The sequence below is a fragment of the Podarcis bocagei genome (genome assembly GCF_964188305.1).
Source record: "Podarcis bocagei genome assembly, chromosome: 3".
Taxonomy (NCBI): Eukaryota; Metazoa; Chordata; class Lepidosauria; order Squamata; family Lacertidae; genus Podarcis; species Podarcis bocagei.
Window position 1 is genome coordinate 16,792,325 of NC_138127.1, and position 17,516 is coordinate 16,809,840.

The following is a 17,516-nucleotide window of genomic DNA, read 5'->3' on the forward strand; positions in this document are numbered from 1 at the left end:
ATAATTTATAATTTATAAGTTATAAAGTGTGGTGAGCCACTTCCCTTCTGAAGATTGCTTATTTAAAGCCCAGCCAGCTCTGTCTTATGTGCAGAGGGTGGTGTACCCCAGGGTTTTGTGTGTGTGTGTGTGTGTGCATACACAAACACAGAATCAAGTTCCAAACAAAATTTTAAAAAGAGCCAGATTTCTGATACCGGAGGATCCACAAACCTCATCTATCTGTTCATCTAAATCTAAAGAAAGATGTAGCATTGGCTGTCCCTAAATAGATGACAAGTCAGATATCAAACAGCGCTTACAATGATGAATAAATAAATGAAAGAACCTGGCTGGGATGGGTGAAGGTACACTGTTAAATGCATTTTATGTATTTCATGAGAATAGTGGCAAAGTATGACATCGTTATAGAACTAGTAATAATATACCATGAAGGATTATGATGGATGTGATTCTTGATAGCAAGAAACTTGGGGCCCCACCTGGAGGAAACATTTAAATTGGTATCATAACTACTTTATGCAGTCGTGGCTTCTTGCAAAGGATCCTGGGAATTGTAGTTTGTGAACCGTGGTGGGAGTTGTTAAAGGTAAAGGTAAAGGTACCCCTGACCATTAGGTCCAGTCGTGACCGACTCTGGGGTTGCGGCGCTCATCTCGTTTTACTGGCCGAGGGAGCTGGCATACAGCTTCCGGGTCATGTGGCCAGCATGACTAAGCCGCTTCTGGCGAACCAGAGCAGCGCACGGAAACGCCGTTTACCTTCCTGCCGGAGCGGTCCCTATTTATCTACTTGCACTTTGATGTGCTTTCGAACTGCTAGGTTGGCAGGAGCAGGGACCGAGCAACGGGAGCTCACCCTGTCACAGGGATTCAAACCGCCGACCTTCTGATCAGCAAGTCCTAGGCTCTGTGGTTTAACCCACAGCGCCACCAGCGTCCCTTGGTAGGAGTTGTTAGCAGGCCCCTATTCCCCTCACAGAATGGCAGTTCCCATTCCTCTGGGAGAAGAGTGATGGGCTGTTAAACCACTCTGGCAATTGTCTAACCCTGCCAGGATGCCTCCAAAGGTCTAATGATACTTAAGCTGCTCCCCTGATGCTAATCCGTTGGGTCCCGATAAGGAGGCTTCTTGAAACAAATCCCATTGTCCCAGAGAGAAAGAAACGTCTGTGAGGGCATACCTTTCACTGACACCTGACACACAGAGAGCCCACTTACAAGGCTTGTTTAATAACAGCTACGGTATAAATTAAAATGAGTTTGAAACTCCTGTTTTACATTTTTCAATGGGCGCAGGCTCACTCTGACCAGCGTTGTAACTCAAGGACTTAGGACTCTAGGACTAACACCAATTTTGAGAAAGAACTGTGGAAGCCACATGTTGAAAATGGAACTTCATTCAAAACCAAAACCATATACCATATTTTTCCGTCTATAAGATGCCCCCATGCATAAGATGCCTCCTATTTGGGGGGACTCCGATTTAAGAAAATGGGGGGAGATGTATCTGTGTATAAGATGCCCCCAAATTTTTGACATTATTTTTTAGGGGGAAACCTAGCCTTATACATAGAATAATACAGTATATATAAGGAACAAGATTTCAACCCAGGTATTTGCTAAAAGCAGTATTTCAGTCCAGTAGCAACAAAGCATAGGAGATATGACTTCAGAACAGATTTATTTTTGTTTCGTTGTGCATTTTAAACAAGGCTTTTAGAGAATCTAGACAGACCTCAGTTTGCAGAGCACTGCTCGCTGCCAGAAGCGGTTCAATGGCACTTGGGGGACAATGTGTCAAACCATAGGCTATGAGCTCCTGTCGGACGGCCATGTCTTGGTAACCTTCGGCTTGTCCTAACTGGCTGCAAACCTCCCAACTGTTAGAGTACCCTGATACGGATGAAACAAAACAAAACAATTACAAAACTGAAATTAAGATCAAAGATTGAGAAAACTCAAATTAAGGACTGAGATTACAATCAATCAATCAATCAATCAATCAGAAATTGAAATTACACCAGCATTTCAAATTTGAAGAGTACCACAATTCAGTTTTCAATAATAATAATAATAATAATAATAATAATTTATTATTTGTACCCCGCCCATCTGGCTGGGCTTCCCCAGCCACTCTGGGCGGCTTCCACAAAAACCAAAAAAACACTAAAATATCATACATTAAAAACTTCCCTGAACAGGGCTGCCTGGAATGGTTATGAAAGCCTGACCTCATTCCATATCAGATACATTGATTCTGTACCCTGCATATGAATTTTAACAGCTCAGAAACATGATCATGTCTGTACATTAGCTATCAGAGACACCATCCTGCCTTCAATTTATTCTTTCTGTATAGAACCCAACTACATTTCATTACTACACAACTTCCATCACCCTGCAGCAGACATCACCATGAATTGCTTCAAAAAATAGAACAAAAAGAGGAACCTCATGTATCCAACTTTGAGGCTGATGCATTCAAAAAACAGTAATTTGCCAGCTTGCATAAGGATAAAGAGTTTTATTCATCCAATTTATATTCTACAGTAAATGCGCTGAAATAGACTGTTTAAATTAATCGTTTCTCAAGTCCCTTGGATTCAGTGGCTCTACTCTGATAATGACTTCATCAGGCTCCTCTCAAAATATTTGCCATTTTATACAATGTCAGAAAATCCACAAGATAATTTTTTGGGGGGAGGTTGGGGAGGGGGGAGAAGAGGAAATTCATTCCCACCTGAAGCCATAAGCTCCTGGCAATGCATATTTGCTGCTTTGTAATCCTGAAATTGAAGAGCTTGTTCAACTAACAGAATCAAAACTTGTCCTTTTCTCTCCATCTGGTCATCACCTACAAAAGTTAGCATAATTATTGTTAAACGATTAGAAAATCAACATCGGATTAGTAATAATAAATAAGTAACGAAGAATGTAATGGGCGGCCCACACAATTATGTGTGAACACAATGCAAAGGATGGCGATAGCAGGAAGAGGAAGAGGTGCCACCAAGCAAATCGACCAAAATAGTTCATTTTAAAGCTCCAAACCAGAGCCTATTCAGACCCTGAATCTCCCACTACAGTGGTACCTCGGGATGCGAACGGGATCCGTTCTGGAGCCCCGTTCGCATCCTGAAGCGAACACAACCCGCGTCCCGCCGTTTCCATGTATGCACGTGACGTCATTTTGACCGTTACTTCTGGGTCGCCACGGAGTGCAACCCGAAAATACTTAACTTGAAGCACATTTATTTTTGTGTCTTCACAAAACCAAAGAGGTAGTTGCGAGCCTTAGGCCACACTCCAAGACTGTTATATACAAGTATAGTACATTCTAGAGCAGAGTTTCCCAAACTTGGGTCTCCAGCTGCTTTTGGACTATAACTCCCTTTATCCCTAGCTAGCAGGGCCAGTGGTCAGGGATTATGGAAACTATAGTCCCAAAACAGCTGGAGACCCAAGTTCAGGAAACTGTTCTGGAAGGTGAGGAACCTGTGGCCTTCCATGTGTTGTTGACTTGAATGCCTGACCATTGGCCATGTTGGCTGGAGCTGGCAGTCCTAGGCTGCACACACAGTAGACATTTAAAGCACATTCATCCTACAAATAATCCTGGGAACTGTAGTTTGCCCCTCACAATGCTGCAATTCACAGCATCCTGAACAAATCACAGCTCCCAGGATTCTTTGGGGTAGTGGGATGTGTTTTAAATGTGTGGTGTACAACATCTGGTGCACCGCAGGTTCCCCGTTCTAAAATAAGGGATAACTTCAAAATTAGGACTATCTAGCAATTGTGACCTTTAAAACCATTGCAGCTGAGGTGAAATGCATGTGGCTTCCATGGGGTCCTACACTTTTCCTAATAGATTTAAAACCCAACTGGGAGACGAGCCTCTCAACCGCCATGAGAGAATGGAAGGATCCATAGCCCAATGTGAGTGCTTAATGTAAGTTTTTTAAATTGTTCCTCAGGTATCCGCTAAGGCAATAAATAAAGAATGATTTGTTTCTGTTTGAAAGGAACGTGGACGTACTTAGATGTGGGGGAGAAATTACTTTTCCTTAATGGAGCATGAGCGGTTTGCCGAAGCGAAGTTAGCAGCAACGACAACTGTAGCCTCTTTCTTGCTCCACGTATTTTTACAAGAGTTATCAAAAATGCAGGAATTATCCTGTGACAGTCTCCTTTTCCCTGACAGTTTCCTCTCGTTTCTGCTCCTTGCTGGTACAGTGGTACCTCAGGTTACAGATGCTTCAGGTTATAGACTCTGCTAACCCAGGAATAGTACCTCAGGTTAAGAAATTTGCTTCAGGGTGAGAACAGAAATCATGCGGCAGCAGTGGGAGGCCCCATTAGCTAAAGTGGTACCTCAGATTAAGAATGGACCTCCGGAATGAATTAAGTTCTTAACCTGAGGTACCACTGTATACTAAAAGCATCATGACTGGAGCTCCTGAAACATGCAGTTTGAATTGTTCAATTTAATTTAATGAGCTTTTCCTGCAGGCTTCAGAATGGCGTTGCTTGAAGCCATACCCCGCTGAAGATTTTTCAAGTACCTCCCTTTCATTCTTCCAATCAAACCAGCCCTGTGACAGCCTCATGGAATCCTGCATTGAAAAGTGTGCGTATGTACATATCGTTAAGGACTATAAAAGCAAAATTGTTTCCTAATGACAGTTTTATGCTTGAACGCCTGACAGGTACAATTTAAAAAGTCAAATTGCCACTTTAAAAGGACGCAATGAGGCCTTAACAATCTTCTCCCTCCTGAATCTCCTTTGCTGTTTAAACACTGATCAAGTGCTATGTCTTAAGACATGGAACATCCAGAACCGGGCAGGTGGTCCTGTCTGCTGTTCTGAAGAAGACTGCATGCATCTGCGGGAAGAGTTTAAATAATTTGCAAAGGACACACAAAGACTCTGCTCATCCTCCCTGGTTTCTCAAATGATAACATAGGAAAAACACTAAAACAGAAACAGGAGTCTATTTTTCCCCCCAAGATTTTTTTATTCATTTTATAACACAAATAAAAAACACAGACAGAAAAGACAAACAATACGAACAAATTCTTGTCATACCCTTATTTTCCTAAACATTGTTAAGTTGGCTTCCCCAAGTCCCACCTATCTGATTTTCATTTTATTTCATCTTTAGCAGTTTACATATATCATAATTTTTAACCATCATTTTTTAAATCATACTTAAAATAACTTCACATTTTATCACTTACAAATAATACTATTTTGAAATACCCTATCTTCTACTTCTAACCCTACAGCCCATATCCACTTCCCAAGCTATTCTAGGGTTTAAATATTAGCATATTTTTTCAAATATTCCTTAAACTTCTTCCAGTCTTCCACCATTTCTTCTCTCTGGTCTCGGAGTCTCCCAGTCAGTTCGGCAAGTTCCATATAGTCCTTCATCTTCATCTTCAGAAACAGGAGTCTAAGGGAAGAATTCCCCTCTGGACCATATTTCAATGGTGGGTGAGGCGAAGGTGGATGGAGCAATGCATGCAAATTTTACCTTTTCACGGTAGGGTAGTTTGCAGGTGCGCACACACGCACACACACAATCTTCCATCCGGGAAAGAAAGAGGCATATCAGAGTGTGAGGACACATGACAGCCAGGCAAAAAACGACACACTCAAAGATGGCAAGAGGCAGGGCCAGGGTGGTCAATGAAGAGGTGTGGCTGCAGACCCTTCCAAGGGCCAGATCGGTAACTTTGGAGGGCCACATTCCCCTCCCCTGGGCCTGTCCATCTCTCCTTTATTAGAACATTTGAACACTTGGACACTGCAAGGCTATGCACTGGGCATCCAGAAAGACATTTCAAGCATCGTTTCCCCTCAAACAACAGCAACATCATTCCACGTGAAGGGAAATCTGGTACGGCCAACAAATATTAAGAACATCTCCCTTCAAACAAACCATGTGGGTTTTAGGCATTTGCATGAGTAAAACAACAGTGAGTATTTCCTTTGTTGTTTACGTGATGCGCCCATATGTTATAGGAATCATCAGCTAAATCATCTTAGAATACGCATTCCTCCTTGTGTGTGAAAGCGGAGGGATGCTTCTTAAAATGGCGGTTGCCATCTGCAAGTTTTTAGTATGTAGTTCTATTCAAAACAATACACTTTGAAAATTTGGATGCCCTGTGAATTTACTGCCTTGAAACACACACACACACACACACACACACACTTTTGATCAGCTAATCAACCAATCTAACTGATTAAATGATGAAGTCTACTTGGAGTGGTTATGGGATAGGGAGCTCTTGTATGGCAGGATTTGCCTGCTGAGGAGAGGCTAAGTCACACTGCAGATGATACCAGAGGGAAGGACTTCATCTCATGCTGAGCCCAGAGCTTGGAACAGTCATGAACTACGAATGCAAAAAAGAAAAAGAAAAACCCAAACCACTCCATAAAGGAGGCTCCAATTGGTAAAATTACAACTGTGACCTGTTAAAGAACAGCTACCACCATGGATGATAAGAAAAGGTTGTTCTACCACACCCGGCACGTGTGGGTTCACGAGTAATATATAATCCTAATTACTGTCTGAATAGACCACCCCACCCCCCAAACAGCTGAGAATGAAAATTTATAACAGTCTTGTTTCCCACTGGTTCAAGTGAAGGACATTCTTAACTGATGATATCTGGGAAAGAGTGGAAAACATCCCTAGGGAAGGATTTCTGCTAAGCTACTACCACCTGCAGAGTTCATATACCAAATGCCGAATCTGCAAGCCAGTGCAATAGGGCCTTAGGTCCAAACAAATTTCTATGTAGCAGCATGATTGATTTGCTTGGCTGAGGGACAGCTCTTGTAGGCAGTAAAAGCTCGCTGCCCTGCATTACGCATGGGCTGCAATGCCCCTCGTTGGGAAAAACCTTTGCACATCTGAAATTGCTTCAGGTGGAAACACTCGCTCTGAGCTAGGCCATTCTAAAGGAATTCGAGATTGACCTGTCTAGAATATTTTATTGCAGAAATGTAGAGCTGATGCCTTTGGTGATTTTTAAAATATGAGTCTACCTGCTGCTCAACACCAGAACCACTGAAGAACAGTGGGAGGTTCCTGCAGTCGTATTCCCCATACTAACTACCGAAATTGTTGCAAAAAAATTATCACTTTCCACAAAACGGAAGTGCTCAGAAGAGGGGTGAAACCTGGGTATACAATCCTTGTACCAAAACCAAAACCCAATCATCATCTATAAAGACTTTGGAGGGAACAGATATCTGCCGATAATAAAGGTTGCATCTTTACTTACTGCTCAGAATGTAACAATTTCTCTTCAGATTCGGGGGCAGAAAACCTCTTTTAATCACCAGTGCCGGAGCTGGCATTAGCTTGCTAAACTAATTTCATTCCCATGAATGTCACTGTCATTTTGAAGCAAAAATTAATTAGAAAAGATTTCTGAAATTAATGACTCAAATAGCAATTCTTGCAGCTTGTGGCAGCCCTGAATAACATTTGTGCCAGGTCTTTTTAACGTTATGAGGCAATAAACAAACAGTAATTAAGAATCACTGCTCAAGATTGCTTTGTCAAAAGATAAGTGGTCCTAGATTCCCTGCACCTTTGAAATTGCCCTCCAAATGCATATATGTTACAGAATTTATCCGTTAAAAGTAGATGTTTGAGGAAAATATAGGCCCCGGGAGCAGAAGGCCTCTTTTCATTCCTTGCGGAGACTGGCATCCAGCAGAAGGTCTCAATGGAGTATGGGCAAGGGGACTTTTGCATGCTCCTTATACTGTTCCAGAGGGTCCTCCAAACCACTGGAGCAGATTTTCAAGGAGCAAAGAAACTGGTGCTAAATGCTGTCCCTGTTCTGTGACATAGGAATGCCTTTAGCCGATCTCTGCCTATGGGATGCTCCCACCAGATAACCTTTAACAAAGATCTAAGCCAGTGTTTCGAAAACTAGGTTCTCCAGCTGTTTTGGGACTCCAATTCCCCATATCCCTGACCACTGGTCCTCCTATCTAGGGATGATGGGAGCTGTAATCCGAAAACAGCTGGAGATAGAGTGGCATGGAAGCTTTCTGCCTTTTGCAACACTCAAAAATAAAGATGATGAACAATATTGCTCAACCAGCTCCAAGAAAAGATCTTGGGGGTGGTTTTAGAAGGCCTCAATTGACGGACAGAGATGGGAAGGTAGTCACAAAGATCTCAGATATGATGTCTGAAATTCCTGGAGGGCAAGGAATGCTAAAGGGGTTCTTGCCAGAAGATCAACAGGATTCCTGATGTTTATGCTTAATGTTATGGGAGATAGCAATGGTGCAAGGGACTGGCAGGACATTGGTGTGTGTGAACTAGGGGAAGGGGGACTGATCTGGGAGAGGGGGTGGTGGTCTGTGGGGACCTGTACCCACCAGGAGGCAAACATCAGGGGCAGGGGAAACTTCAGAGATGGAGGAAGAGGAGGAGGAGGAAGAGGCAGGGCAGGTAAATGCACCACTGTCTCCCGGAACCAGGAGAGAACTGAAATAGAAAAAGCAGAGGCAGCTTGCATGCAGGCATAGTCTCCGGCTACGTGAGTACAGCCTGTTTGGAGAAGGTACATATACTGGTGGAGGAGTAAGGGTCCTCAGTTTCGGCAACTGCTCTATAGACGGCGGACCTGGAAATAGCTGCCTAGATGCTAGACTGGTGTGCGTAGGTCTCCGGAGCTGTAGAAGCAACTGCATTCTTTGACAACAAAAGTGTTAATTCTGCTGTGTGCTTTCCTTTGGGCTGGAAAGCACCCTTGGCAGATGGGCAGGGGAAGTCAAGGCATCCTGCCATCTGATTTAGTGTCCCAGCCAGATTTCCAATGGAGCAAATTTCATCAGGACTACAGAAGAAGAAACTCCTTCCTTCCCACTTTCTAAAATTCCAATAATTATCTTCTTTAAAAAATAATCATAAAATGTTAAGTGAAGAGACACACTTAACATTATGCTCTGTTTAGATATCCAGTAATGCTTGGAATCGGGGAGGGTTGCATGGGATAACTTGCCCCCACCTATCAAATGTGGGATTCTTCCCCACCTATGTTCAGTGTTACAGGTGAGATAGCAGACCTATAAACACACACTTGTATATACTGTATGGTATGTGGGTCTCGCTGTCTCTGCTGAATTTCAGTATTCTGGATCTGCCAGTAGTTATCATGGTCCCTATGTGTTAGTTGTTATATTTTATATAGATGTTTCAGAGGGTATATTGCCTGTGCCACTCTAAAAACTGTATTTTATACTGTATTTTTTGGCATTTTACTTTTATTTGTGATATTTTTTAGGATGTTGCAAACCATATAGAGGTACAGTCGTACCCTGGATCCCAAACGCCTTCCTACTCAGACCATTTGGTTCCCGGACTCTGCAAAACCAGAAGTGACTGGTTTTCAAACCAGTCCGGTTTGCAAACGTTCTGGTTTGCAAACATTTTTTGGAACCCAAATGTCTGACGGGGCTTCCACGACTTCCGATTGGCTGCAGGAGCTTAGGTTTACTTTAACCAGAGTTTGCTTCAGAAAACCCAAAGCAGTGTCCCAACTCCTTGAACATCCAACTTACTAGCAACAATCGCACACAATGCCAGAAATGAGGTAAGGTGAGGAAACATTGGTTTTAAGTATGCCCAAGCCGTGCTGTAATAGCTCCCTTTTGCTACTCTTATTCTTATAGCAGAGAACACTACAGGTTATATGGAACGCTCTTGGTTATATGGAACAGCACCTTCCGCCCTCATATAATAAAGAACAAATAAGTGTAATCTTGATTTTTACATTTTAATTTATGGCCATGGTTTATAGGTGCCATTAAGTTTTATTGGAGGCAACATTCACATAATATAGTAAAAGCTTTGTCAGCGTTTCCATTAGAGGCCATGCACTGCAAGAGTTTATTAACCAATTTAGGGAGTTGCACTCTTGAAAGCTGAATATGGATGCTTTATATCCAGCATAAGAGTATTAGAGGAAGAACAGTGCTAGTTGTATTGGTATGAAAAAGGAGGGGGGAAACCGTCCAGAATCAGCTTTAGTTTTTTAGGCTATTTCTTGGGAATTTTAAAATTACCGTATTTTTCCATGTATAAGACTATATTTTTTCCTAATTTTTTGAAGTTTAAAATAAGGGGTCGTCTTATACACGGATAGTGCATTTTCTTAATTTTGGGTTAAAAAAAATAGGGGTCGTCATACATGGAGGCGTCTTATACACAGAAAAATACGGTAATCTGCTTCTTTTAAAATTAAGCTAAACCACTGTAAATCTCAAACGTTCTGTGCTGTTAGAAACAAAGTTCACATTTATACACACACACACACACATATACATATATATATATATATGCATGCGCTTATCCTTAGGAGTGCTTCGGATGCAACAACATTTGAGGCAAATAGTGCTTTACTGGACGAAGTTCTTTGAAAATAAAATTCTTCAAGTTTGTCTGACAACCAGTTTCCGACAGCAATTGTCTGAAATCGCACTGTGACAATCGCTGCTGCCACTCTTGCGATTTGTTAACACATTCTGCAGCAATTTGGCATTTTTCTTTAAGCCAAAGTACAGGAGTCAAAAAGATGAGGTTCACATTTCAGCTGTAAGCCTTTACAAGCTGTTATTCTAAAGACCCAAGACCATCGTTCATGCTTGGCTACCACAATCTGGCCGTACTGGCAATCCTGTCTTCCCTAAATCTTCTGCTGATTTTCCCGCCTGGGGAAAGGAAGAAGTGGTTAAAGTGAATTTGCTAGGCTCCCCTTTGGGGGAGGGGGGAGAGCACAATCGGAAGAGCTGGTTTTGATCTATAAAACCCGTACAGTGCAATTTTATATATGTCCAGTGAGAAGTAAGTCCCATCAAGCTTAATAGGACTTTTCCATAGGTGTGTGTATAGGACTGCAGCCTTAAAGATTTGAGGCGGCCATTGTACCTAGCTATCAAGTGCCCCATCCGAGAACATGTAGGTCACCAAGAAAGGCATTCCTCACAATGAATAAGGAGAGCCAAGGTTCAAACACCTGGAGAAGGCAGGTCTGTTTGCAGTTAAACCTGCCGTGGTTGTCACATCCATTTTCCCTTTCTACAACGTGCTCTAAGTGGGATTGCTCATGGAAAGAACTCAGAAGCTTTAGCTGGTGCAAAATGCTGGGGCAGCTTTCCGAAGCATATTGCTCCAGCAGGCTGCAGAGCTTCCAGACAGGAGCAATTTGCATGTATTAACTCATGAATGCATGCTGGTTTGCATGAGTTAACCCATGAATGGCTTGGTACCTGCCATTCTGACTTGGTAGGTGTAATGTCACTCTTCCAATTCATTGCGACCAGAATCCTGGCTGCAGATGTTGCGTACATAAAGAGTAAGGTGAAAAGAGCAGGTAAAAATGGCAGAATACATCCAATGGCCAATAACGACGGGGAGAGTCAGAGCGTACTCAATGCAAAGGGTGAATAAAGAATGGATAGTATTTAAAGAATATTAGAAAAACTACTATGATAGCAAAAATCTCCTGGCAGACCTTGAATGATTCTTGTAATGTATAGATAATAAACTAAAGAATTTTTCTCTGAAGGAAATTAAGGAAACAAAGTACAATAACATGATACTGTGTGAGAAATAACAAATGAGATTCAGTTTTTTTAGAACAATCGCAAGTTTATTTTATATTTCTTATCTTTATTCTTTCTTATCTTTATTTTTTCTTTTCTTTTTTCTTCTCCTCTATTTTTTGTTGTATTTTTCTTTTTTCCATGTAGTGTATGTGCATAAATTGTAACACGGTAAACTGTTGTGTAAAGATGTGTTGAACATTTAATGAAGATTTAAAAAATAATAATAAATGAATGGCTTGGTACCAGGACCAACTATTCCCCCCTTAGAGACTGGTTTCACCATTAATCATTGGAGGCTTTGAACATCGTCTCTTTGCCTTCAGAGGAACCAAGACCTCTGAAGGTGTCAACTCCCTCATTTGGAAAGCCTGGTCAAGTTCACCTAGTCGGCTCCCTCTCTGGCAGTGTGTGAAATTCCCCTTGCTCTAGGCGCATTTTGGGACAGGGAATTTCCTTAGCGCAAGCAGTTTCTGAGCTCACCTAAGACTTCAGATTAAAACTGCAGAGTGGAAGGAAAGGAGGACCTTTTTCTGCCTCCCCACTTCCAGCTACTCTCCGAAGACTGGAGAAGAGACCCTCTTAAGAATATTAGGGGGCAGGCGGGCAGCGGAAAGACTAGACCAGGCATAGGCAAACTCCAGCCATCCAGATGTTTGAGACTACAATTCCCATCATCTCTGACCCTGGTCCTGTTAGCTAGGGGGTGATGGGAATTGTAGTCCCAAACATCTGGAGGGCTGGAGTTTGCCTATGCCTGGACTAGACCATGTGAAAAACCGACGTAAGATTTAGCTGCAGTTTGTTCGCTTTTGGCTTTGCATACTTGTTGTAAAAAAGACAAGTCTAGACATTCTGTTGTTGCACCCGCAACCTAGGTTTAAGGTGCCATTTAGCTCCTGGCTTTCATATCTCAGTTTCTAATGCTGTTCTTTGAGGAACTAGTTGTTTCAATCGTTCTGCTGCTGCTGAGGTTTGTTTTGCTGTTTCTCTCATTTCTTTTAGCTATCTGTAATTAATTACATTTCACTATCCCAATTTTATTGTGCATTGGGGGCGGGGGTTGCTGTAAGCTGCCTTGCTGTTGAACTGCAGGGGATACTATTTCCAAAAAAGAGAGAGAAAGAAATCATAAATGTGTTTTGTAAATACTGTTAAGACTATTCTATCTCTCTCTCTCTTTCTGAAAGACTGGGGAATGGTGGTAGTAGAGACCCACACAGCAAGCGGTGGCCCTTAGCCAAGTAGCCATCTTGTGTTCTCTCTCTCTCTCTGACACACACAACATTGCAAACCCAGAGGGGAAAGAGAAAAAGTGCAAGGAGTGGTTGCTGTAGATTTGTGACTAACTAGCTGGGCAGGGCTGCACGTTCCTTCCTCAAAGTAGACCTCCAGCAGCAATAAAAGAGGGTTCAAGATGTTTTCCTCTTTGATGATTTAAGAGGATATATTTATGCTGCTTTTATATAAAAACGCTATTATTGCTTCAGGAGGAAGGCAGTCTATAATTAAAATAAATGTTCTAACAAGCCACCAAGAACAGAATGCAAGGAACACCTAGGTTTTCCTGAGTATTTGCAAGCTGCTGTAGACTTTAATGTGAAGGGCAAGAACATATCCAGCATAGCATAATTTAAAGAGCAGAAGCCTAATTAAAGTCTTTGATAGTTATCTAAAGTTTGCAGTGTGCTTCAAACTAACGATCTATTACACTCTCAAGTATCCTGTGTGGGAGGTAGGAAGGTATACAAAATAGCTGGATAAGAAATTACACAGAGTTATAGCTGCCCCTCAGGGAGATGCAGTCTTCTAAATGAATTTGTGTAACAAAGAAATACAGGGATTCAAAGAATCTGAGAACTGAGGCCCATGGTGGTGCATTTTTTACTCATGTCAAAAGTGAACAGATTCAGACGCTGCTGTGATAAACATTAATGACAAAAAATGGGATTATTCCTACTTATATTATGAAACCAGCAGGACTGATGAACAATGACTCCATGAGGATATGTTTAAAGGCAAAAACACTGCCTACTATAACCAAAATAAAGTCACTAAGTGATTTGTTTTCTTTTTTTTAGATACAGAATTCAACCAGGATTATTATTACTTAACTCATTCAAGTAAACCCATGGCTTAAGCTTACTCCGAATGATATTTTTTAAAAAACTAAACCACCTCCCGGCATCCTTAAATCCACCTCACAGATACCTGAGGTAAAAGTCACATTTTCACTGAGGTTTTTGAAAAGGAAATAAACAGTAAGCGTGTCTCCTAAGCACTAGGGTCAGGGCAATATCTGGTTTTCAACACTGTGATATATCACCAGCTAAACATCGTGCTATATTCACGATGTCTGAAATATGGATGGAGCTATGTAGAGGCACTGGTGGGCTTCACGTTTTTTCCTGCATCGTGATTTTTGCACGCACGCACAGACAAGACATCATGATTCACAATATATTGCCAGGCTCAAAATTATGAAACTGATATCGCAATATCGACTTCAAACGATGCATACCACCCAGCCACACTGACCACTGAGACTTACTCCCAATCAACACCCTGTGTTGATTTTAATCACATGAGCAAGGCAGCACAGGGGCAGACTGACAACCACTGGATTTAGAGACCTGATTTCCCAGGGCTGCAAAAGCAGAGGATGCTCCCCGCTTCAGCAAACTGTCCTTTGAATCATGGAGGGTTGTAAAGATTGGCAAAGGAGATGTGCTGAAGTGTGATGGCAATCACACGGGCCAGCTTTCCCCGACCTGGTGCCCTCCAGATGTTTTGGACTACAACTCCCATAAGCCGCAGCTAGCATGGCCAATGATGAGAAATAGCTGACTGCAGTTCAGAACAGCTGGAGGTTAGGGAAGACTGCCAAAGGCTAATGGTCTGATTTGAACACTACCACCACCAACAACCACATGGATTCTCTGTGTTACCTGTTTTAAGCAGCTGGAGTCATGCTGGCCACATGACCCAGAAAACTGTCCACTTTCCCTCGGCCTGAAAGTGAGATGAACGCCGCAACCCCAGAGTCGCATTTGACTGGATTTAACCATCCAGGGGTCCTTTATCTTTACCTTTACAGTGGTACCTCTGGTTACAAACTTAATTCGTTCTGGAGGTCCATTCTTAACCTGAAACTGTTCTTAACCTGAGGTACCACTTTAGCTAATGGGGCCTCCCGCTGCTACTGTGCCACCGGCACACGATTTCTGTCCTCATCCTGGGACAAAGTTCTTAACCCAAGGTACTACTTCCAGGATAGCGGAGCCTGTAACCCAAGGTGTTTGTGCCATTTACTAGTCCAAGACAACAAACACAGTGTGAGCTCCACTGTACAGGAACTTGTGTTTTGCTTAAATTACTTGGCAAGGCTCTGTGTACGGTGATAGCAGGGTATCAACAACATTATTACATAATAACAGTTTGGCTCTGGAGTTAAGCTGGCCCAAGCTGATTTCCCCGCTCTTTATCTTCACAGCAGCTGTCCCCCCCTTCTCTCCTGAGCTTCACAAGCTGCAGTGTACCCACTTCAAAACGTGGCCCCAAACCTCAGCGCAACATTTTCAGGGGACTAGAAAGCTGCCATGGGAAGGAATGTATGGGACTGCTTGCTTCTGGCAGCCCTAATGCACACACTTAACTCCGGATCTGACCCATGTCATTTTTCAATTCATTTTTGATATGATGATGTGAAAGAACAGGGAAGCGGAAGATATAGTCAAATCAGCTTCATCCAATTTCTCCAAGTTAAAGTTTGATCAAATATTTACCTTTGCTAGCCAACAAAACAAAACAAAAAACGTAATTTGATCCAGCATCAGAACCATTGCACAGTGAAGTTGTGGGCAGGATTTGAAATATAAGCAGTGAATTACTGAAAGTACTAATGAGAGTGAAGTTTACATAATAAAAACAGATCTATTGCAAAACAGCTAAAAAACAAACATAAAGAAAGGAGGGGTGGAAAGTCAAGAAGAAATAATAATAAATTATTATTATGTTTGGAGAAAACTATATATGATGATAAATGTCTTGGAATATTTTTTTGAGATTTAACAACAATGATACATATATTTAAAAAGAAGCTTTACACAGTATAGCATCAGTTCACTAATACGATGCAACAGGATTAAAGATGGACTGCAAGTAAAACCTACGTTTTTTTATAGGATATAGAATACATTTTGTTTGCACAGAAAGGATATCTGTTTTTTGTATTTGACACGGGTTAAAGTGGGATTTAATACTAACATCTGACTAGGTGGTAACTGTACTCTCGCTGGGGTGTATTCTACTTGTGTTGGAAGGGCTGTGTGTGAAATCCCAAATTATATCTAAATTGAAATCAATCAATCTGTATTTATCTAGAAAGGAAGGTTGCAATGATGCAATATATGAAGCTTCACTGAAGACAGGATCTTTGAGTAAAGTCCTTGAAGAAATCCCCCATAAAGCTGGACACCTTCAACATAAAACATGGATAAATTTCATTACAGCTTTTATTTTACCTGCAACCTTCAGCAAATTTGCAAGTCCCAAGAGCTTGGCAGATTGCTTGTAGCTTGTTGGCAGCTGCAGGAGACATTCCTTGATAAGGCTGAGTCGATCAGAGCACAGGCGCACTAGTAAGAAAATACATTATATTAAGTGGCAATGTCACAAAAGACGGTGCATTTTTTTATGAAGGCAGGAAAAAGTTAAGTGCACATGCAAGCTACATACGCAAATATTACAAACTTCCTGGAAGGGGCGATATCTGGGTTTAAAGGTCCACTGCAACTGAATGCATTCACTCATTGGGGCGGGAGGGAGAGAAGTTTTAAACAGTATCTCCAGTGCTTAAGTTTCTTCAATCAATGGACTGACAATATGAAAACACTCGCAACTCATGACATAGGCTTTATTTGGATAAATAAGACAAAATTTGGAATGTTTATACAGAATGTAGTAGGCTTTTAATAGCATCTTTAATAAAAACATTTTTTAAAAAGCCTATGTATTAGGATAATAACATCATATATATTTATATAATAATGTATGGGAGTATATTACACTGCTTTTTTGTATACTGTTTCTTTCTGCACACTTTTGTTCTTTTTTCTTTTCGTTTTTTCTTTGTTACGCTTTATTTTATAATAGAAATTCTTTCAATAAAATATTAATACACTTTGAAAGTGTTTTGTTTCTTATGCTGCAGATATGCCCCAAGAAATATTTTAGCGGGGAAATCTCAATTTAATTAGTTTTTATTAAGGTTGTGTGTGTGTGTGTGTGTTACAAAGCAAACAGAGAATCTCCATTTAGATAGAGGACATCATCACTGATGTGCAAAGGTTGGTCATTTAACAAGATGGAGAACATTCAAACCTGTGCATGCCTCCACTCTGGGGTGGTACAGCCCAGACACAGGTCTACCACCTCACTGAGAAAGAGGCCTCTGTGTCTGGGAATGAAAAGCTGGTTCCTTTACCTCCCCTTAGTTCAGATCACTACAAATTCAAATGCAAGAAGCAGCACAAATTATTCTGTGCACTCTACGAAGAACAACTCATGCTTAAAAGTGGCTTTCCAAGTCAAGAAAGTTTTAGCTTAAAGCATTAGGAACCCACAGGCAGCTTTTTCGCCCATTTTAGCTCCTGCGTGGTAGTCTTTAAAGTGTTCAAAACATAATGGATGCAATTATTTGAGAATCAGACCCTGTCCCCTTTTCGGGACCCACTTCATCCGCCGTTATATAGCCATGTGCTTGTGTGCACATTCATGACATAAAAGGTACTTTTTCTGAAATAAATTGCAGCATTAGTCGTTCTCAGGTGACAGAAGGATCACGAAGTAACTTGACAGTGCA

General features: G+C 41.5%; 1 protein-coding gene across 2 annotated transcripts in view; it reads right to left on the reverse strand.

The window, feature by feature from the left end:
• The window catches only part of NBAS (NBAS subunit of NRZ tethering complex), a 186,168-nt gene that overhangs the window by 70,008 nt on the left and 98,644 nt on the right, over nt 1-17,516 (reverse strand). For both annotated transcript variants that reach the window (XM_081188936.1, XM_081188935.1), the window contains exons 32-34: nt 16,177-16,290; nt 2,743-2,856; nt 1,738-1,895 (exon numbers count right to left, since the gene is read on the reverse strand). In XM_081188936.1, coding sequence (XP_081045062.1) covers nt 1,738-1,895; nt 2,743-2,856; nt 16,177-16,290 — 386 coding nt within the window. The remainder of the gene's footprint in view (nt 1-1,737; nt 1,896-2,742; nt 2,857-16,176; nt 16,291-17,516) is intronic.